Source organism: Lissotriton vulgaris, chromosome 2_1 (assembly GCF_964263255.1).
Source record: "Lissotriton vulgaris chromosome 2_1, aLisVul1.2, whole genome shotgun sequence".
Classification (NCBI taxonomy): Eukaryota; Metazoa; Chordata; class Amphibia; order Caudata; family Salamandridae; genus Lissotriton; species Lissotriton vulgaris.
The window spans coordinates 1,172,089,399-1,172,110,027 of record NC_141687.1 but is presented as its reverse complement, the minus strand read 5'-3'; the positions used below and the strand labels follow the sequence as shown (position 1 = coordinate 1,172,110,027).

General features: G+C 51.6%; 1 protein-coding gene across 1 annotated transcript in view; it reads right to left on the bottom strand.

Annotated features, from left to right (window-relative positions):
• CD164L2 (CD164 molecule like 2) overlaps positions 1 to 20,629 on the bottom strand; it is a 94,563-nt gene that overhangs the window by 11,791 nt on the left and 62,143 nt on the right. The window contains exons 3-4 of the mRNA XM_086958802.1: positions 8,601 to 8,684; positions 7,533 to 7,574 (exon numbers count right to left, since the gene is read on the bottom strand). Coding sequence (XP_086814928.1) covers positions 7,533 to 7,574; positions 8,601 to 8,684 — 126 coding nt within the window. The remainder of the gene's footprint in view (positions 1 to 7,532; positions 7,575 to 8,600; positions 8,685 to 20,629) is intronic.

Sequence of the window (20,629 nt, the reverse complement as noted above, 5' to 3'; positions counted from 1 at the left end):
TGACTGCTGCTTATGCAGTAACGACTTTGAAAACGATTGTGGAGACTGCAAGAGTGAGTCAGAATTCTGCCCAAGCTGCAGAATTAATAGCTTTAACGAGAGCGTGTGTTTTAGCTAAGGGAAAGAGAGTGAATGTTTTTACAGATAGTCAGTACGCATTTGGCGTGGCCCATAGTTTTGGCCGTTTGTGGAGAGAAAGAGGTTTCATTACATCCCATGGGACTAAGATTCAACATGGTCAGCTAGTTAACGACTTGTTGGAATCTCTAACCTTGCCGACTGAAGTTGCGATTGTGAAGTGCAGTGCTCATAAAGCAATCACGGATGATGTTGGTCGTGGAAATGCTTTTGCTGATGAAATCGCTAAACAGCCAGCTAGAGACATAATGAGCAGAATGTATGTTGCTACGTCTGCAAGATGGATTGCTGAATCTGGAATGTGTGAGGATACAATGGAAAGTGTGAAAGAGATTCAGAGAGAAGCAACTGAGGAAGAGAAACGTGTATGGAGAGAGAGTACGGGCAAGTTGGATTCGAATGGGTGCTGGATTGATTTGACAGAACAGCAGCGTTGGATGTTGCCTGATGCGTATGTGCTTGCAGTGGTGACGATGGCGCATGGAGTAGCGCATATAAGTTCTAAAGGAATCTGTAAGATGTTGGCACCGGTCTGGAAGAATGATGGGATCAGTAAGTGTGCAGAGAGAGTGGTGAAAAATTGTATGGTATGCCTGATGCATAATCCTGGCAAGGGAACTCCAACTCCTGCTGGTCACTTCGCTCCTCCTTCCTGCCCCTTTGAAGTGATTCAGTTAGACTTCATTCACATGGATCGCTGTAATAATTTGAAATATGTCCTGGTGGTAGTCTGTGCTTTTTCCAGGTGGATCGAAGCATACCCACTAAAGGACAATACTGCTCTATCAACTGCCAAGATTCTTCTCAAAGAATATTTCCCTAGGTATGGAATGCCACGGATTGTATGGTCAGATAACGGAAGTGAGTTTATAGGGAAAGTTATGCAGAGTGTGTGTGCCGGCCTAGGTTTGAAACAGAAGTTTCACAGTGCAAACCACCCCCAGTCAGCTGGTTTAGTGGAGGGTTACAATGGCACCCTCAAGCTGAAATTAGCTAAAATACAAGCATCCACAGGTTTAGCCTGGCCAGACGCACTTCCTTTGGCTTTGTTATCAACGAGAGCAACTGTACATTCTAGAGTGGGGCTTAGCCCTTACGAAATAGTCTTTGGCCGCCCGGCAAATATCTGGGGTGTGCCAAGACCTAAGGAATTTTGCTCTCTAGAATATCCTATGTTGATAGACTATCTTTACGACTTGACTGCTAAATTGAGTCTTATTCATCAACAGGTTTTCGATGCTTTACCAAAGCCTCCGGAGAGTCCAGGGCATCAGCTGAAACCAGGAGACCTAGTAGTCATCAGGAACTTCGCGAGGACGAAGAACCTTCAGCCGAGATTCGTCGGCCCCTTCCAAGTCCTGCTTACAACAAGAACAGCAGTTCGTGTAGCTGGACGCAAGCACTGGGTGCACGCGTCCCATGTTAAGCGTGTCCCTTTGCCGCTTCCTTACGACGACTGGGTGAAGAAGGGAATTGGTTCCTCCGAATTTGAAAGCACGCCAAAGTTCACCCCTTTCAGCGACGCCGAATTAATCACTGACACTCCAAGCTCTGACTCTCCTTCAGAAAAGACTCCTTTGAACACTGAACATTTGTCTCCTGCATCAGAAGAAACTCTGCCATCTGCGAACTTGAACACTGCAACAACTACCAGTGAAACGCTATTTGCTGATCAGACAGTACCTGCGAAGCAAAGATATAATTTACGAAACCGTAATATGGACAAATAAAGCAGGCAACTGCATATTGTGAGATTTTGAAATTTTGAACTTTTTCATTCAGCCAGGAAGTTTGCTATTGTTTTATTATTTTAAATTGCCTTGCCGTCTGGGTAGCCGTAGGGTCGTGGCTGTGTGCCTAGTTGAATTTGCAGGGGTCTGACACAAGGTCGATCTTTCTGTTGGTTCTGGGAACTCCCAGGGCTGATAGAGGCATTTTCATCTACGTACACATCATCAGTGGTCGCGAGCGGATTGTAGAAGATGGAGCTTCCTGCGCTGCAACGAGAAAATGTGATTTACGTTCGCAGAAACAGACTTTACAGAATTCTTCATAGCAAATGCTTTTTGACGCAATGTGCCATTACATTTCTAATTGTTTTGATAACGTTGGTGGGTGGAATCGTTTTTGGTATAAGTTTGATTTATGTACCAGTAACTACAGTACCTCCCCTTAATCCTGTTACTTCTACTGTTTCCTCAATACACTCTTTTCATTCGTTTCCCGAACATGAGCAAGCCCGACGCTCAGAGTTCATTAACAACACTTTTGTACAGCTCTTGCATCAACACCAACTGGTAGTTAACACTACAGACTGCTGGGTGTGTGGCTTGATACCCCACACTATGGATAAAGGTATTCCTTATCTGGTTTTGCCTTTCAGCTACAATGGATCATTTCAGGCCCTTCAAACCATCTTTGCTTATGCCCTTGAAACCTATCCTCCACGTCCACCACGTTCTACTAAATATAACTCTGCCAACAAAGCCTTAGTCCAGGGAATTATTGACATGATCAAGGACGTCAATAATACTCCATCATACCCTAGAGACGAACTGCGAGTGTATTTAAGTTGGAATACTTCAGAGTATCGCCTTAGTTTAGGAGAAAGCAAGCGTAAAAGCTCAACTCCAATCTGGGTCGTACCTCACCGAGGTCAGGTCTGTTTGCAAGGTAATGGGAGAAATCCAAGAGCTCAGCTAGGGAGGAGTGAGTGCGTTGAGACTTATGTGTTTCATGGCTAACTCTTCCCCTGCCTTCCTTACTGCTAGGGGTACCTACTTCATCTGTCGAGACCGGGCCTATACATGGTTACCTGCTGACTTTTCAGGTTCATGTTATATTGCTCGATTGTTGCCTCCAACATACACTGCTTCATCTGACTACCACAAGACCAGAGTAGCGAGAGGTGTCTTCAGCAAAGAAGATACCGCTGGTCAGGAAGCTGGAGACTTCTTCAAAGGCTTCTCCATTCTGGGGGCCTATGGCCAATAGTAGAAACATACGTCAGCTAACACGGGTAGTTGAATCTACTATTACTGAAACTGCTGGTGCCCTTAGCAATTTGACAGCTGAGCTTCAGGCGGATAGACTCATGACGTTGCAGAACCGTATGGTTCTAGACGTTATCCTTGCAGACCGAGGTGGGGTATGTAGAATGATCCAATCGAGCTGCTGTGTCTTTATTCCTAATAATGCTCCAACAGTCTATGAGGCGATCTCTAAGCTACACAAGATTTCCGACTCTATACACGTAGACAAGGGAAACTGGTCCTTTATGGAGTGGTTTTGGACTCCGATCTCAGCGTGGGGATGGAAGGTTCTAATGGTCATCGGTGTCATCTTAGTATTCCTCTTCTCATGCTGCCTGATTATCCAGTGTGGTCCCGCTTTGTGTAGTCTTTGTGCTGCAACCTGTTTTAGGAAACCACCTGCGTTTGGAGAAAAGGCACGAGAAAGGATGATGATACAACAGCATGTCACTGACCTGATGAGTTTAGAACTAGACTCTGACATAGACTGAGTAATTGCCTATGTAAGGGCAAAAGGAGGGCCTGAGGTTCCGTGACGATTTGAACCCGTGTTTTCAATATTGTCGGAAATACATAATATTGGTATCAGCGAACCGCAAATGATCCATTTAGCATATCCTGGTGTTTTCGCTACGATACGAGCAAGAGCACTCCTGTTATGAACACATTTCTGATCTACCCACGGCATCCATCTTAGATCATGGCAGCCATTTTGTGTTTCTTGCCCTCACATACGCAATAACCTCTGATCACTTCATTTCGATTAAGGACACGTAGCCTTAGCCGGAGATTCACCTCTTTCATGACACGTGCACCCTAAACCAGATCACACTGTAGCTACATGACTCGACAAAGGCTGCCTCCTCTGCCCGAGGCCAGCCCACCTGAACTGGTTCTCGTGTCCATTGTCCAGATCACGATTAGGTGGCCGAAGCCGGTAGCCTTGCCCATTTACGACCCACAAACATCTCTTATCCCGCTTTTCTATCTTCTACACCTGGCTCCGTTCCTTTCTTTCTGAATCTTTATTAGGGGGAGGTAACGAAATTTACGATGAGGCGGTCCGGCTCTTGAATGCAATATTGACAAGGGATTGTGATGAACTAGTGGGAACCCCTCTCCGTAGATGTTTTGTATCAGATTTTATCAACGGTTCCTGTGTACGCCAAATATTTATTGTTTGTGACACAAAGGTTTTGGGAATGTACCAACATGTGAAGAATTCGCCTGAAGGCCAAAAATCAGTATATAAGGAGCAACCCTCTTTGTACAATTTGAACAGGCTCCTAGTTACTGCCCATGCGTAGTTTCTGTGACTTCTGTGTCCCTGCAGTAATAAACCTTTGGTCTTTGACGCCACCATCGAGAAGCCCGTGTTTCTGTTCATTTGCGCACCAAGGCAGGTGGAACTCCGGGTTCTTTGGGTGTTGTTCCCTGGCACCTCTGGACGGAACCAAAAAGTCCAGAACTCCAGTTTCCAGTCTCTTGAGCAACATTCTTACTTGTTAGTCACCTCAAAAAAAGAGAGTGGGACCCTTTTCTGTCTCTCTGTTGGAATAGTCAGGATCCCTATCCTATCCAACTCTCGCTATTCCTGAACACCTAATAACCCTAGGGAGCTATATACGATACCACCTTCCTTTGCAGTGTCGTTCAGCTGCCCATGCTACAGTCTCTGTTCTCAGAACTCACACTTGGCATCATCACTGGTGTCCTGGAGGTCCCTAGGTAGGAGGGTTCGGCCTGATCAAGAAACACAGAACCCTTTTTGGAAGCGTGTCCAGAGGAAGTGTAGGAGGCCCGGATCCATGCCACATTTTCAGGATAATCAAGAGTATGTAACTGATTTACATTTAGAGTTACTGCAAAATGTAACTTATGTGGATATTCTGTCAATCTGGCGTGGATCCAGCACCCTTAGACATACATAGAACAGCGGTGGTCTTTGAAACTTGGCAGCACTGGTGAGTTCACTATCAGGCCTGACCTGCCTCATTCACTCCCATCCCCCTACCTCCATCCTTCTCCCTGATAACCAATCATATATTATTCCCCAGAAGCTCCAAAAGACAAATGCAACATTTTGAGAAAATTAAAACTATATAAGACCTGTTGGTAAGGAAAAAGGCAGAACTGTTCTTACAAAGACAGCAGGAATCATCAAAGGGGTTTATGAGAAGGACTCCCTTTGCCTGCTTGCAAATCCAAATGTATTTATTTATGTATTATTTATTTTATTTATTTAAGACATTTGTTAAGCGCACTGTCACCTTGCAGGCATCCTGGCGCTGATTGGTTCAGAGGAGTGGCCAATAACGGGCGGAGCGTGACCATTCAAAAGGTTGCCTTGGGAAACAGCCATGTTTTAATCTTTCTCCTAAACTGAGGAAGTTCAGTGATTTGCCTAATCTCGAGCGGGAGCAGATTCCAGAGTTTGGCTGCAGCCACCTCAAAGAATCTGCCCCCAGCTCTGACCTTCCTGAATCTAGGCACCTTCACCAACTTGGCCGTAGAAGATCGAAGCTGCCTAGCAGGAGAGTACCAGACAAATTTTGATTGCAGGGAAGCAGGGCCGGTTCCCTGGAGAACCCTGAAGACCAGGCAGAGTGCCTTAAATTGTATCCTCTGCCTTACAGGTAACCAATGCAATTTCGCAAGGGTGGACGATCCATGTGCTCTTCTAGGAAGCCCCAGAGCCAACCTAGCAGCCACTGATTGGACCCTTTGGAGCCTATCCAACAAAAACTCATTTATTTTATTAATGTCATTTATTTGTGTTCTGCCGAAAGTATCAAAGATCAGAGGTCTGGCTTTTGCTAGAACTGTGCTACTTCTTGCATATGTTAAACCTATCTTGGAGACTGTAACTCTCTGGGTTGATGCCAGGATCTAGCAAGCAAAGCCTGCTTGTCAATAATGCAGAGGCCTTGCTCCTCATGTTACTGCAGGTAATTAGTGAAAGTACTTGCTCTGCTAGGGTCTGCAAAGCACTGCTCTGCTTCTAGATTGCTTCTTGTCTTTGGACCCTCAATAGCCCACAGCTCATGCACTCGTCCTATACGCTCGTGGGGGTTCGTGCTACAACGCTTTCCAAAGGAAGGCACCCCCACCCCTATCCCCAACCCTTCCCCAAAACATTGTGTATGTTCATCTGTTTTTTATGTTTAAGTGCTGAGGCAAAGACTCCCCCAGAGACTGATGGATCTAAAGGTGACTGGCTGAGATGTTACCAGTAATGGACCGAACGCCTTCGCAGCCCGCAAGAGATCCAGCAGGGAATGGCACTGCCAGCGCCAAGTTTTTCATTTAAATGTTTTCATTCCATTTTTTTCTTTGATTGTGATGCATTACATGAGTGGAATTGCATAGGGACTGCCTGATACTTGCATATCAACAGGCTGACCTCTGTTGAGGTGAAAAACAGTGATCAAAGATGGAGGAGAATTCCAACTCAGAGGGGAGTCATCCGAGAAAGTCGCAAACGTCCAACATCAAGTGTCAGATGTTCAGAAAGTCCAGCCTTCTGGTTGGAATCCCGATACATTTAGCTTTTTTTGTTTTTCTCGTCATAACGGTAATACTTCAAGTACCAAATTATCTGAAATATTACCTTTATAACAAGCATTGGCAACGTCAGTTGATCTGTCCTTGGAAAACTTGCAATATAATCATGATAAAATGTGATTTGTTATGATGATATGATATGATATAATAAGGTATGATATTATATGATATGATATAATATGGTATGATATGATATGGTATGATATGATATGATAAGATGATATGACATAATAAGATATATTATATGATATGACATGATATAATATGGTATGATATGCTCTTTTTTTAATCCTTACCCTTTCAACCACTTTCCTCCACCCCTCCTCATTCTCGCCACCATACCACCCTCTACCAGTACTCCATTCAGACCCTCCGTATCCTGCTCACTTTACCCAACAATATCAACCTCCAGGTCGTCCCTTCTTCTTACTCTTGACCTAGTTCCATTGTTGCAACATTTTTCTCTTCTACAGCAACTTTACCTGTTTTTTGTACAATTGTGTGTTGCCATCATTCGGGGACTATGCGCCATAGAAATAAATGAACTTTAAATAAGTGTTTTTTATTTTCATTTTTGTGATCGTATGTGCATAGAGTTGATATATCTAACAATGAACAATATAGTAAAAAAAAATGGAAGGAGATGAGAGGTGGGACCACCAGCCCTGGCACTGAAGTGGTGGATGACACAGGGCAACTTGAGAGCTATAAAAAACTTTTTCCACCCTGCAGGCGAATATGCTACCAGTGGCGAATCCTTGGCTTCCTTATTCCCCAGTCCACAGAAAGACTCCTTACCTTTGGTCAAGATTTCTGAATCCTCGGAGTGAGTGTGGGAACCTGAAAAGAAGAGAGACAAAGAGGGAGGGAGTAATTCAGAAAGTGACAAATTCATGGAGAACACATCATAACTGTTGGGTTCAGGGCCATATTTCGTAGCACCCCCTGCGGGATAACTCTGATTTTAGACTGCTCTACAGCACCTTCCTCAGACCGAAACAAGGACTGCGAGAGCTTTCAGAACAGCCAGAGGTCATGGACCATTCTCATAGAGTCTCCCACAGGCAGAGACACAGACTTCAGGGGTGGGAGTTCCTGTAGAAGCAGGGGCCCCAGTGCATAGTTTGAGCGGGGACGGGGGGGGCGGGGGGGGGCTTTCCAATGCTCGGCACCATTTAATTGTCAGCACCTGTACTATTGACTATCTGCCACATGGTGGCACTGTTTTTTTTAATTCAGAGCTGAGCACAACAACTGTTGTTTATTAATTCAGTATACATTAAGAATGACTAATACCTTCTGCCAAAGCCATTCTTTTAACTGTGGTGTCCTGAAATTGTCAGAATTGTAACACTTGTAGGAGTGTGACTTAGTTATGCTGTTACTGTAATTGACAGCGGCAATAGGCAGTGCAAGTGGAAGCGGCCTGCTGACTAGAGCCTTGGCTCTTATGTTTTTTTACAAATTAGGCTCTGGTGACCCCACCTCATACTGCACATTATGTTCTGCTGGGGGACCCAGAACTGTGGGAACTAAGATATATTTGCAGCCTGAACTCTAGCCTAATTACCACAGCACACCCAGATAAAAGAGGCAAGCACTGCAGGAGCTGGGAGATACCCATGGTCAGCACTGTATTCTTCTTCATAATGCCTCCTACTGAGAGGTTTGAGGACGGCTTGAGTTGAGAGTTCATTGACAGCCAGCAAGCCTGCACCATTCGCTCACTGCAGCTTCTGCTGCAAGACAAGAGTATGCCAGGAGATGGGGATTCTCTTAGAACAGCTATCTGCTGAAGCGAGACTGGCTTCCTGTTTGTGATATGGGTGTAATTAACCATGTAGCCTCATGGGCATCTCACCTTACCTTTGCACATCTCAGTGTCGCTGTCGACAAAACACCCCTCCTTCACGGTCTCAGTCTCTCTGCTCGGGACACAGGTGCTGTTCTCTGAAAGAGAAAAGGTGTCATGAAGCTTTAATGATGTGCAGAGTTTCCCTGGCAACAGATGCAGTCCAGGTCGTATGGAACCATGAGGAGCAGTCTGTTCTGTAGGATAAGCGGAAGGAAGCTCAGTGAGGTTGAAACACTCCCTGTCAATGATACACTCACATGCGATCATATAAGCACACATGTACAGAAGTCCTCACATTATGGGGCCGTCCTACCCTGTTTACACTGACCTGATGATTTTCTTACAGAAATTGATATGCATTAGCTCACTGCAGGTTGGTCATGTATTTCTATACTAGTCACCAGCAGGGCACAATGCTCTTCTGAACTTAGAAGTTATTTAAGCCATGCCACACTCACAGTAGAGGGTGTAAATTTCCCCTTCTACCGACCATGATGGTGATTGATGCCAACTGAGATTCAAGATTGAAAATATTTTAATTTGTACCTCTCAAAGACTTATCTACGCATCCTCCTTTGTGTTGTTTTGTTGCAGGGATTCTGCTCAGGAACAGAACTATGCTTGGGATCATAGAACATCAGTGTTTAACACCTTATCACCTCAGTGCCTATGAGCCCGAGTCTGACTATCGATAGTGCCTTACTTGCCCTCCTAACCTTACCGGAGAAACAAGTGAATTGGAACCCCAGGACGCAACACTCTCGATCTTCTCAGGGATCGTGGTAACAGGACACACCCTTTCGCTCTCTCACTCATACTCATCCACAATAAAATAAATAGGAGACACAAAAGAAGTTTAGAATATTCATTCAAACTATTGTGTCCTTAAATGCAGTATTATTATTATTATTATTATTGCATTTATTGAGCGCACAGCTACCCGGAGGTTTCCCGGCGCTTGCCTTGGGAACCCGTCCTGGCTTTTTTCTCTGTGAGATAGCCCCTACAGGGCATCCCCAAGGTGAAAGCCAGGCATCCCGCCGCAGGGGGGCCGTTGTGGAGATTAAGCAAGCTTAATGCCCAGAGTTGCAGAGTGAGAACCCATGATTAGAGCAGACACCGAAGCGAGAATTATCGAGTCCGTGGACATTTGAGCTCAAGACCCTGCCGCGTCGGGAATTGAACCCTGGTCTGACCTCAGCTTCCGGGTCTGCCTGCTCTACACCGTGAGCCACACTTCTCCACGTATTCTTACCACAATTAGAAAATAAATGCATACTAAAAATATTGTTAGAATGGTCAATATACCATAGATCGCAAAAAGTCCTGTCATGTTATAAAACAGAATATCATAAACCCCATTCCCTTTCTCTTGAAGCTGAATGATTATATATCAAAGATCTCTGGGATTAGCAACGGAGTCCGCATACACAGATGAATATTCTACATCTCAGTTGACAAAGCAATCTTCTTTCAGAACCCTTGCTCAGTGAGTCTACTTAAACCCCAAAGATCCCACTCAGGCTGCAGGTAGAGAGTCTGCCAAGCCTCTATAGAGATCTATATTTTCTTGTTTTGACGCCGGCCCCTCCGTGTTTGTGAACTTTGAAAAAGACATGAAAAAATATCTCTGTTTGGTTGATGTGAGTCATGATTTTTTTACTTGATACAATAATTGGATTGGCCATGGCTTGATGACAATGCACCAGTTTAAACAAGTGATGTCTCCCTTGAGCTGGCAAGTGATGGTCTGGGCTTCATAAGTCATGGAAGAATGTCTGACCAGAGACTTGACTGATTGTTGTTCGCAGCAAAGCTTGGAACAAGCCTAGGACTCTGCCCTGCAAGAAGAAAGAATCAATTTGGTCTGTAATGTGAGAGAAGCAGACCCTAGACCAAGTGGACTTGAAGCAAAACCTACCTGTTCAATGACAATGAACCATAAAAGAGCTATAAGGACCTTAAGATGCTGCTGACCGGAACCATCCTCATAATATCTGCTTGGTAAGAGTCTCAATAGCTCCGCGTCTCAAAAGCTACTGGGAATGGAATGTTCCCAGACTTTGCGGGAGCCAAGTGCTGCCAGAGGAGACAAGGGTTTCTCTCTTTCACTATAGGTCATAGTGATTTATCCTGCATGCTCAGGCTTGTCTTCTAAATTTTGGAACTGTTTGAACCACCGCACTAATCCTGATCACACTTATAGCTGCAGCAGCAAAGAGACTTGGAGCTGCACCTGGACCTATCCCTAAATCCCCATCTCCCAGGTGCTCCTGGAACCACTGGGTTCAGAGGGTGCACTAAGGGATGTAGATGACACCATATAATCAAGAATTCTGACTACAACCAGTTGTTCACAAGGGATGACCTCCTAAATATTGGTACCTAGGGGAGACCTGCTTGGGGCTCTGTCGTTTGGGATTATCTGAAGCAGGACCTGTCCAACTGTTAAATTGTGTCCATGGGCCACCTTGTCACTTTGAACTGTAACTCCAAATCCCACTTGAGTGGCTGTGGATAAACTCTTCTGACACCAGAAAGGAACATTTGTGGTGGCTGCGAAATCCAGTTACCCTTTGGGCTTGTAGATGTTTGAATGTGTAACATTGCTGTGATTTGTAAGTTGTTTGGCAAAAATAGCAGCTGCTTAGGCATACACACTGAGTTCAATCCCTTGGTGTAGGAAGGTGGCTACCTGACTATGGTTACCCCAGATTTTTTGCCTTGTGTTTAGCTGGTTTTCGACTTAGTTGGCCTGGTTCCCTGCTAATCAGGGCCCCAGGCTAACTGTTCTCTCTGTAAAATGGATTCCAGGTACCCTAGGTGCATAACTAAATTGGCTTGGGTCACCTTATCAGCCCCTGTACAGAGCACTATAGGTGCCCAGGGCATAGGTGCATCCAAGGCCTACCAGGGGCTGCAGCATATCTTTTGCCACCCCTGGCTGGCTATCCAAAATTGACACAACTGGCTGATCACTCAGCTGGGGCAAGGTGGTGTAATCACTCCTTGCTTAGATATAGTATGCCTATATCTAAACCTATCTGGACACATATATACCTATCAGTCACTCCTATGGCAGGCCTTAACAATCCTGGAGGCAGAGTGCTTGGTTTTATGTGAGATGGTGCTCTAGCATGAGCTGAGCCTGTCTGCAGCTGTTGGGATCAATTCCCTAAACTGTTCTGGGATAATGCCATACCATATACTCTTAAGTGCATTATAATCCTCGCGGTTATATGTTAACTTTGGTTTGGCTTTATCAAAACATGTTGTGTAAGGTGTCATACGATTTGGAATACTACCCCCTCGCCAGTCCTGGCGACGGGGGTAGCATTCCACCCCTCTAGAGGGAGACGACATGTTACTTTGCTAAAACGTGGTTGATTTTAAAAGAGCCTCGGATCCACAAAATGGATGCTTCTGCCACAGACACAAGTCTGACCTCCTGCAACTGACCGAAACTCAGCCAAGGAGGCCTGGACAAAGGATTTCCTGTCACAGGGAGGTGTCACACCACCCCAGACAGGAGATAGTGGATTGTAGCAGGGAGGTTTGAAAGAAAGCAAACACTGCCTGGGGAGCACAAGGCTTCCCCTTGCATAATCCGGCCAAACCGGTTCTGGGGCACACCAGCCCCAGTCCCAGCGCGGCCTGGATCAAAGGGAAAGGGGTGTATCCACCCCCTTCCTGGGTCCCACCCATAGGAGGGGACCTAGCAGGTAATCCAGCCCCGTAGATTGGTATAAGAATGGGAGCAGTGCCAACGCACTCAGATTATCCTGATGAAACATTTGAAATGAAACTCTGGACCCTTCAACATCCTACTCGACGTAGAAGACTGAAGAATCTCCCTTGTGGTCAAGGAGTGACCACCCTGTGCAAACAGGCACCATCCAGCACCTCAACGTCTGCTTTGTTGCAGTTCCTGCCGGAACTCGAGCAACAGAGATCGACAAGATCAAGCTTGCCTGTCTTCTTACAGCCCGATCCACAGTCCCTGCAGAGCTGAGACCCATGGAGGCGACCGGAAGCGTGGGGCACGCCATCTTGAAAAGACCACGAGACGCTGACCGTGCAGCCCATGAGTGACCCTCGAAGCTGTACACCGGGGTTTGAGAAGCCCCAGCCCTGAGCCACTTTTGCACCGAAGCTCACTCCTCTACACTCGGCGAGTGCTGCGTGGGGCCCTTCTGCTTTCTTTGGCTCAACGCGTTGGCCCGGTCACTTGCCAGCTGGCTTGTGGCCCCTGTGCCGACGAAAACCAAAATACGACTTATGATTCTGGTTGCTTTAGACTTGCCCCCACTCCTCTGAAAAGGAGCACCCGCTCTGACCCTCCTGGTCCGAGTGAGAAGCAATCATCCAATCCCGTGTGGATTGCTCTTGCCGAGTGTTATTTGCTCCGATCTTGAAGCCGACAGTGCCGACGGTGAGAGCCTGCGTGGGACAGCTCGTGATCCGCTCCTGGACATCGCAAATGCCCCAGAGCCCACATGGCAGCTGAGAGAAGCTCCTTGACAACCACCTGATTGCGCTCAACATTGCCTGGTTCCGTCCTGGTTCCACCCTGGTCACTGCTGAGTGACCCAGACTCTGTCCCCTTTGCTTTCAGGTACTTTACGACTCTGATCCACCCTTGGATCACACCGGACACTTCTCCTTCACATCGCCTGCAGCATCTTCAGCTTCAAGCACCAACAACGTGCGTGACGAAACCCGACGCCACTGCGACCCTATGCACCCGCTTTCTGTGGGTGAGGTAACTCAGCAACGCCGGTGTTCCCACACTGGCACACACCTTTAGGGTGTTGCTTATGTCTGATGGCTGCAGCGTTGGTTGGTATGCACCCACCACACAGCTCCACCGATGCACCCACCACACAGCTCCACCGATGCACCCACCACACAGCTCCACCGAGGCACCCACCACACAGCTCCACCGAACGACCCACCACACAGCTCCACCGATGCACCCACCACACAGCTCCACCGATGCACCCACCACACAGCTCCACCGATGCACCCACCACACAGCTCCACAGATGCAGCCACCACACAGCTCCACCGACACAGCTCCACCGATGCACCCACCACACAGCTCCACCGATGCACCCACCACACAGCTCCACCGAGGCACTCACCATACAGCTCCACCAAGGCACCCACCACCCAGCTCCACTGATGCACTCACCACACAGCTCCACTGATGCACCCACCACACAGCTCCACCGATGCACCCTCCACACAGCTCCACCGAGGCACCCACCACACAGCTCCACAGAACGACCCACCACACAGCTCCACCGATGCACCCACCACACAGCTCCACCGATGCAGCCACCACACAGCTCCACCGACACAGCTCCACCGATGCACCCACCACCCAGCTCCACCGATGCACCCACCTCCACCGACACAGCTCCACCGATGCACCCACCACACAGCTCCACCGATGCACCCACCACACAGCTCCACCGATGCACCCACCACACAGCTCCACCGAGGCACCTACCACCCAGCTCCACCAATGCACCCACCACACAGCTCCACCGATGCACCCACCACACAGCTCCACCGATGCACCCACCACCCAGCTCCACTGATGCACCCACCACACAGCTCCACAGATGCACCCAGCACACAGCTCCACCGAAGCACCCACCACACAGCTCCACCGATGCACCCACCACACAGCTCCACCGATGCACCCACCACCCAGCTCCTCCGATGCACCCACCACACAGCTCCGCCGTTGCACCCACCACACAGCTCCACCGATGCACCCACCACACAGCTCCACCGATGCACCCACCACCCAGCTCCACTGATGCACCCACCACACAGCTCCACAGATGCACCCAGCACACAGCTCCACCGAAGCACCCACCACACAGCTCCACCGATGCACCCACCACACAGCTCCACCGATGCACCCACCACCCAGCTCCACCGATGCACCCACCACACAGCTCCGCCGTTGCACCCACCACACAGCTCCACCGATGCACCCACCACACAGCTCCACCGATGCACCCACCACACAGCTCCACCGATGCACCCACCACATCTCCACTGATGCACCCACCACACAGCTCCACCGATGCACCCACCACACAGCTCCACCGATGCACCCACCACACAGCTCCACCGATGCACCCACCACACAGCTCCACCGATGCACGCAGCACACAGCTCCACCGATGCACCCACCACACAGCTCCACCGATGCACCCACTAAGCTCCACCAATGCACCCACCACACAGCGTTACCGATGCACCCACCACAGAGCTCCACCGAGGCACCCACCACACAGCTCCACCGATGCAGCCACCACACAGCTCCACCGACACAGCTCCACCGATGCACCCACCACCCAGCTCCACCGATGCACCCACCTCCACCGACACAGCTCCACCGATGCACCCACCTCACAGCTCCACCGAGGCACTCACCATACAGCTCCACCAAGGCACCCACCACCCAGCTCCACCGATGCACCCACCACACAGCTCCACCGAGGCACCCACCATACAGCTCCACCGAGGCACCCACCATTCAGCTCCTCCGAGGCACCCACCACACAGCTCCACTGATGCATCCACCACACAGCTTCACCGATGCACCCACCACCCAGCTCCACCGATGCACCCACCACACAGCTCCGCTGATGCACCCACCACACAGCTCCACCAATGCACCCACCACACAGCTCCACCGATGCACCCACCACACAGCTCCACCGATGCACCCACCAGACAGCTCCACCGATGCACCAACCACACAGCTCCAACAATGCACCCACCACACCTCCACCGATGCACCCACCACACAGCTCCACCGATGCACCCACCACACAGCTCCACCGATGCACCCACCACACAGTTCCACCGATGCACCCACCACACAGCTCCACCGATGCACCCACCACACAGCTCCACCGATGCACCCACCACACAGCTCCACCGATGCACCCACTAAGCTCCAACAATGCACCCACCACACAGCGTTACCGATGCACCCACCACAGAGCTCCACCGAGGCACCCACCACACAGCTCCACCGATGCAGCCACCACAAAGCTCCACCGATGCACCCACCACCCAGCTCCACCGAGGCACCCACCATACAGCTCCACCGAGGCACCCACCATACAGCTCCACCGAGGCACCCACCACACAGCTCCACCGATGCACCCACCACACAGCTTCACCGATGCACCCACCACCCAGCTCCACCGATGCACCCACCACACAGCTCCACCGATGCACCCACCACACAGCTCCTCCGATGCACCCACCACACAGCTCCACCGATGCACCCACCACACAGCTCCACCGATGCACCCACCACAAAGCTCCACCGATGCACCCACCACACAGCTCCACCGATGCACCCACTAAGCTCCACCAATGCACCCACCACACAGCGTTACCTATGCACCCACCACAGAGCTCCACCGAGGCACCCACCACACAGCTCCACCGATGCAGCCACCACACAGCTCCACCGACACAGCTCCACCGATGCACCCACCACCCAGCTCCACCGATGCACCCACCACACAGCTCCACCGATGCACCCACCACACAGCTCCACCGAGGCACTCACCACACAGCTCCACCAAGGCACCCACCACCCAGCTCCACCGATGCACCCACCACACAGCTCCACCGAGGCACCCACCATACAGCTCCACCGAGGCACCCACCATACAGCTCCTCCGAGGCACCCACCACACAGCTCCACCGATGCACCCACCACACAGCTCCACCGATGCACCCACCACACAGCTCCACCGATTCACCAACCACACAGCTCCACAGATGCACCCACCACACAGCTCCACTGATGCACCCACCACACAGCTCCGCTGATGCACCCACCACACAGCTCCACCGATGCACCCACCACACAGCTCCACCGAGGCACCCACCACACAGCTCCACCAATGCACCCACCACATAGCTCCACCAATGCACCCACCACACAGCTCCACCGAGGCACCCACCACACAGCTCCACCGAACGACCCACCACAATGCTTCACCGATGCACCCACCACACAGCTCCACCGATGCAGCCACCACACAGCTCCACCGACACAGCTACACCGATGCACCCATCACCCAGCTCCACCGATGCACCCACCACCCAGCTCCACCGACACAGCTCCACCGATGCACCAACCACACAGCTCCACCGATGCACCCACCACACAGCTCCACCAAGGCACCCACCACACAGCTCCAATGATGCACCCACCACACAGCTCCACCGAGGCACCCACCACCCAGCTCCACCGAGGCACCCACCACCCAGCTCCACCGATGCACCCACCACCCAGCTCCACCGACACAGCTCCACCGATGCACCCACCACACAGCTCCACCGAGGCACCCACGACACAGCTCCACCGAGGCACCCACCACACATCTCCACCGAAGCACCCACCACACAGCTCCACCGAAGCACCCACCACACAGCTCCACCGATGCACCCACCACACAGCTCCACAGATGCACCCACCACCCAGCTCCACCGATGCACCCACCACCCAGCTCCACCGATGCACCCACCACACAGCTCCGCCGAGGCACCCACCACACAGCTCCACCGATGCACCCACCACACAGCTCCACCGATGTACCCACCACACAGCTCAACTGATGCACCCACCACACAGCTCCACCGATGCAGCCATCACACAGCGTTACTGATGCACCCACCACAGAGCTCCACCGAGGCACCCACCACACAGCTCCACTCATGCAGCCACCACACAGCTCCACCGACACAGCTCCACCGATGCACCCACCTCCCAGCTCCACCGATGCACCCACCACACAGCTCCACCGATGCACCCACCACACAGCTCCACAGATGCACCCACCACCCAGCTCCACCGATGCACCCACCACCAAGCTCCACCGATGCACCCACCACACAGCTCCGCCAAGGCACCCACCACACAGCTCCACCGATGCACCCACCACACAGCTCCACCGATGCACCCACCACACAGCTCCACTGATGCACCCACCACACAGCTCCACCGATGCAGCCATCACACAGCATTACTGATGCACCCACCACAGAGCTCCACCGAGGCACCCACCACACAGCTCCACTGATGCAGCCACCACACAGCTCCACCGACACAGCTCCACCGATGCACCCACCACCCAGCTCCACCGATGCACCCACCACACAGCTCCACCGATGCACCCACCACACAGCTCCACCGAGGCACTCACCATACAGCTCCACCGATGCACCCACCACCCAGCTCCACCGATGCACCCACCACACAGCTCCGCCGAGGCACCCACCACACAGCTCCACCGATGCACCCACCACACAGCTCCACCGATGCACCCACCACACAGCTCCACTGATGCACCCACCACACAGCTCCACCGATGCACCCACCACACAGCTCCACAGATGCACCCACCACACAGCTCCACCGAAGCACCCACTACACAGCTCCACCGAAGCACCCACCACACAGCTTCACCGATGCACCCACCACCCAGCTCCACCGATGCACCCACCACACAGCTCCGCCGATGCACCCACCACACAGCTCCGCCGATGCACCCACCACACAGCTCCACAGATGCACCCACCACACAGCTCCACCGATGCACCCACCACACAGCTCCACCGATGCACCCACCACACACCTCCACCGATGCACCCACTAAGCTCCACCAATGCACCCACCACACAGAGTTACCGATGCACCCACCACAGAGCTCCACCGAGGCACCCACCACACAGCTCCACCGATGCAGCCACCACACAGCTCCACCGACACAGCTCCACCGATGCACCCACCACCCAGCTCCACCGATGCACCCACCACACAGCTCCACCGATGCACCCACCACACAGATCCACCGAGGCACTTACCATACAGCTCCACCAAGGCACCCACCACCCAGCTCCACCGATGCACCCACCACACAGCTCCACCGAGGCACCCACCATACAGCTCCACCGAGGCACCCACCACACAGCTCCACCGATGCACCCACCACACAGCTCCACCGATGCACCCACCACACAGCTCCACCGATGCACCCACCACACAGCTCCACAGATGCACCCACCACACAGCTCCACCGATGCACCCACCACACAGCTCCGCCGATGCACCCACCACACAGCTCCACCGATGCACCCACCACACAGCCCCACTGATGCACCCACCACACAGCTCCACCGATGCACCCACCACACAGCTCCACCGATGCACCCACCACACAGCTCCACCGTGGCACCCACCACACAGCTCCACCGAGGACCCACCACACAGCTCCAGCGAACGACCCACCACACTGCTTCACCGATGCACCCACCACACAGCTCCACCGATGCAGCCACCACACAGCTCCACCGACACAGCTCCACCGATGCACCCATCTCCCAGCTCCACCGATGCACCCACCACACAGCTCCACCAAGGCACCCACCACACAGCTCCACCAAGGCACCCACCACACAGCTCCAACGATGCACCCACCACACAGCTCCATCGAGGCACCCACCACCCAGCTCCACCGAGGCACCCACCACCCAGCTCCACCGATGCACCCACCACCCAACTCCACCGACACAGCTCCACCGATGCATCCACCACACAGCTCCACCGACACAGCTCCACCGATGCACCAACCACACAGCTCCACCGATGCACCCACCACACAGCTCCACCAAGGCACCCACCACACAGCTCCACCAAGGCACCCACCACACAGCTCCAACGATGCACCCACCACACAGCTCCATCGAGGCACCCACCACCCAGCTCCACCGAGGCACCCACCACCCAGCTCCACCGAGGCACCGACCACACAGCTCCACTGAAGCACCCACCACACAGCTCCACCGAAGCACCCACCACACAGCTCCACCGAAGCACCCACCACACAGCTCCACCAATGCACCCACCACACAGCTCCACAGATGCATCCACCGCCCAGCTCCCATGATGCACCCACCACCCAGCTCCACCGATGCACCCACCACCCAGCTCCGCCGAGGCACCCACCACACCGCTCCACCGATGCACCCACCACACAGCTCCACCGATGCACCCACCACACAGCTCCACCGATGCACCCACCACACAGCTCCACCGATGCACCCACCACACAGCTCCACAGATGCACCCACCACACAGCTCCACAGATGCACCCACCACACAGCTCCACCGATGCACCCACCACCCAGCTCCACCGATGCACCCACCACACAGCTCCGCCGATGCACCCACCACACAGCTCCACCGATGCACCCACCACACAGCTCCACAGATGCACCCACCACACAGCTCCACTGATGCACCCACCACACAGCTCCACCGATGCACCCACTAAGCTCTACCGATGCACCCACCACACAGCTCCACCGATGCACCCACTAAGCTCCACCAATGCACCCACCACACAGCGTTACCGATGCACCCACCACACAGCTCCACCGATGCTCTAACTAAGCTCCACCAATGCACCCACCACACAACTCCACCAATGCACCCACTAAGCTCCACCGATGCACACACCACTCAGCGCAACCACAGCATCACTCAGCGCAACCACAGCATCACTCAGCACCACCACAGCATCACTCAGCACTACCACAACATCACTCAGCACCACCACAGCATCACTCAGCGCAACCACAGCATCACTCAGCGCAACCACAGCATCACTCAGCGCAACCACAGCATCACTGGTTCAAATATGTTCTTTCAATGTTTCAAGCGGTTTTCAAGCTTTCTTGCTTTATTACAAATCACAAAAAGATGTTAATATTTCGCTTCTGTTCTTTGATTTTCATCACAATAAAAAACACTGAACATAATCTTCACAATAGTTATTTACAAAAGTTTAAGCTATTGCCATTACAAATTAAATAAATTATTTAAGTATTAATTATTTTAAAAAATTAAAAGCCATTGTTATTTGTAATATCAATACATCTAAGTCACGTAAATACAAAACATGTTGCATTACAAATGCTATAGGTG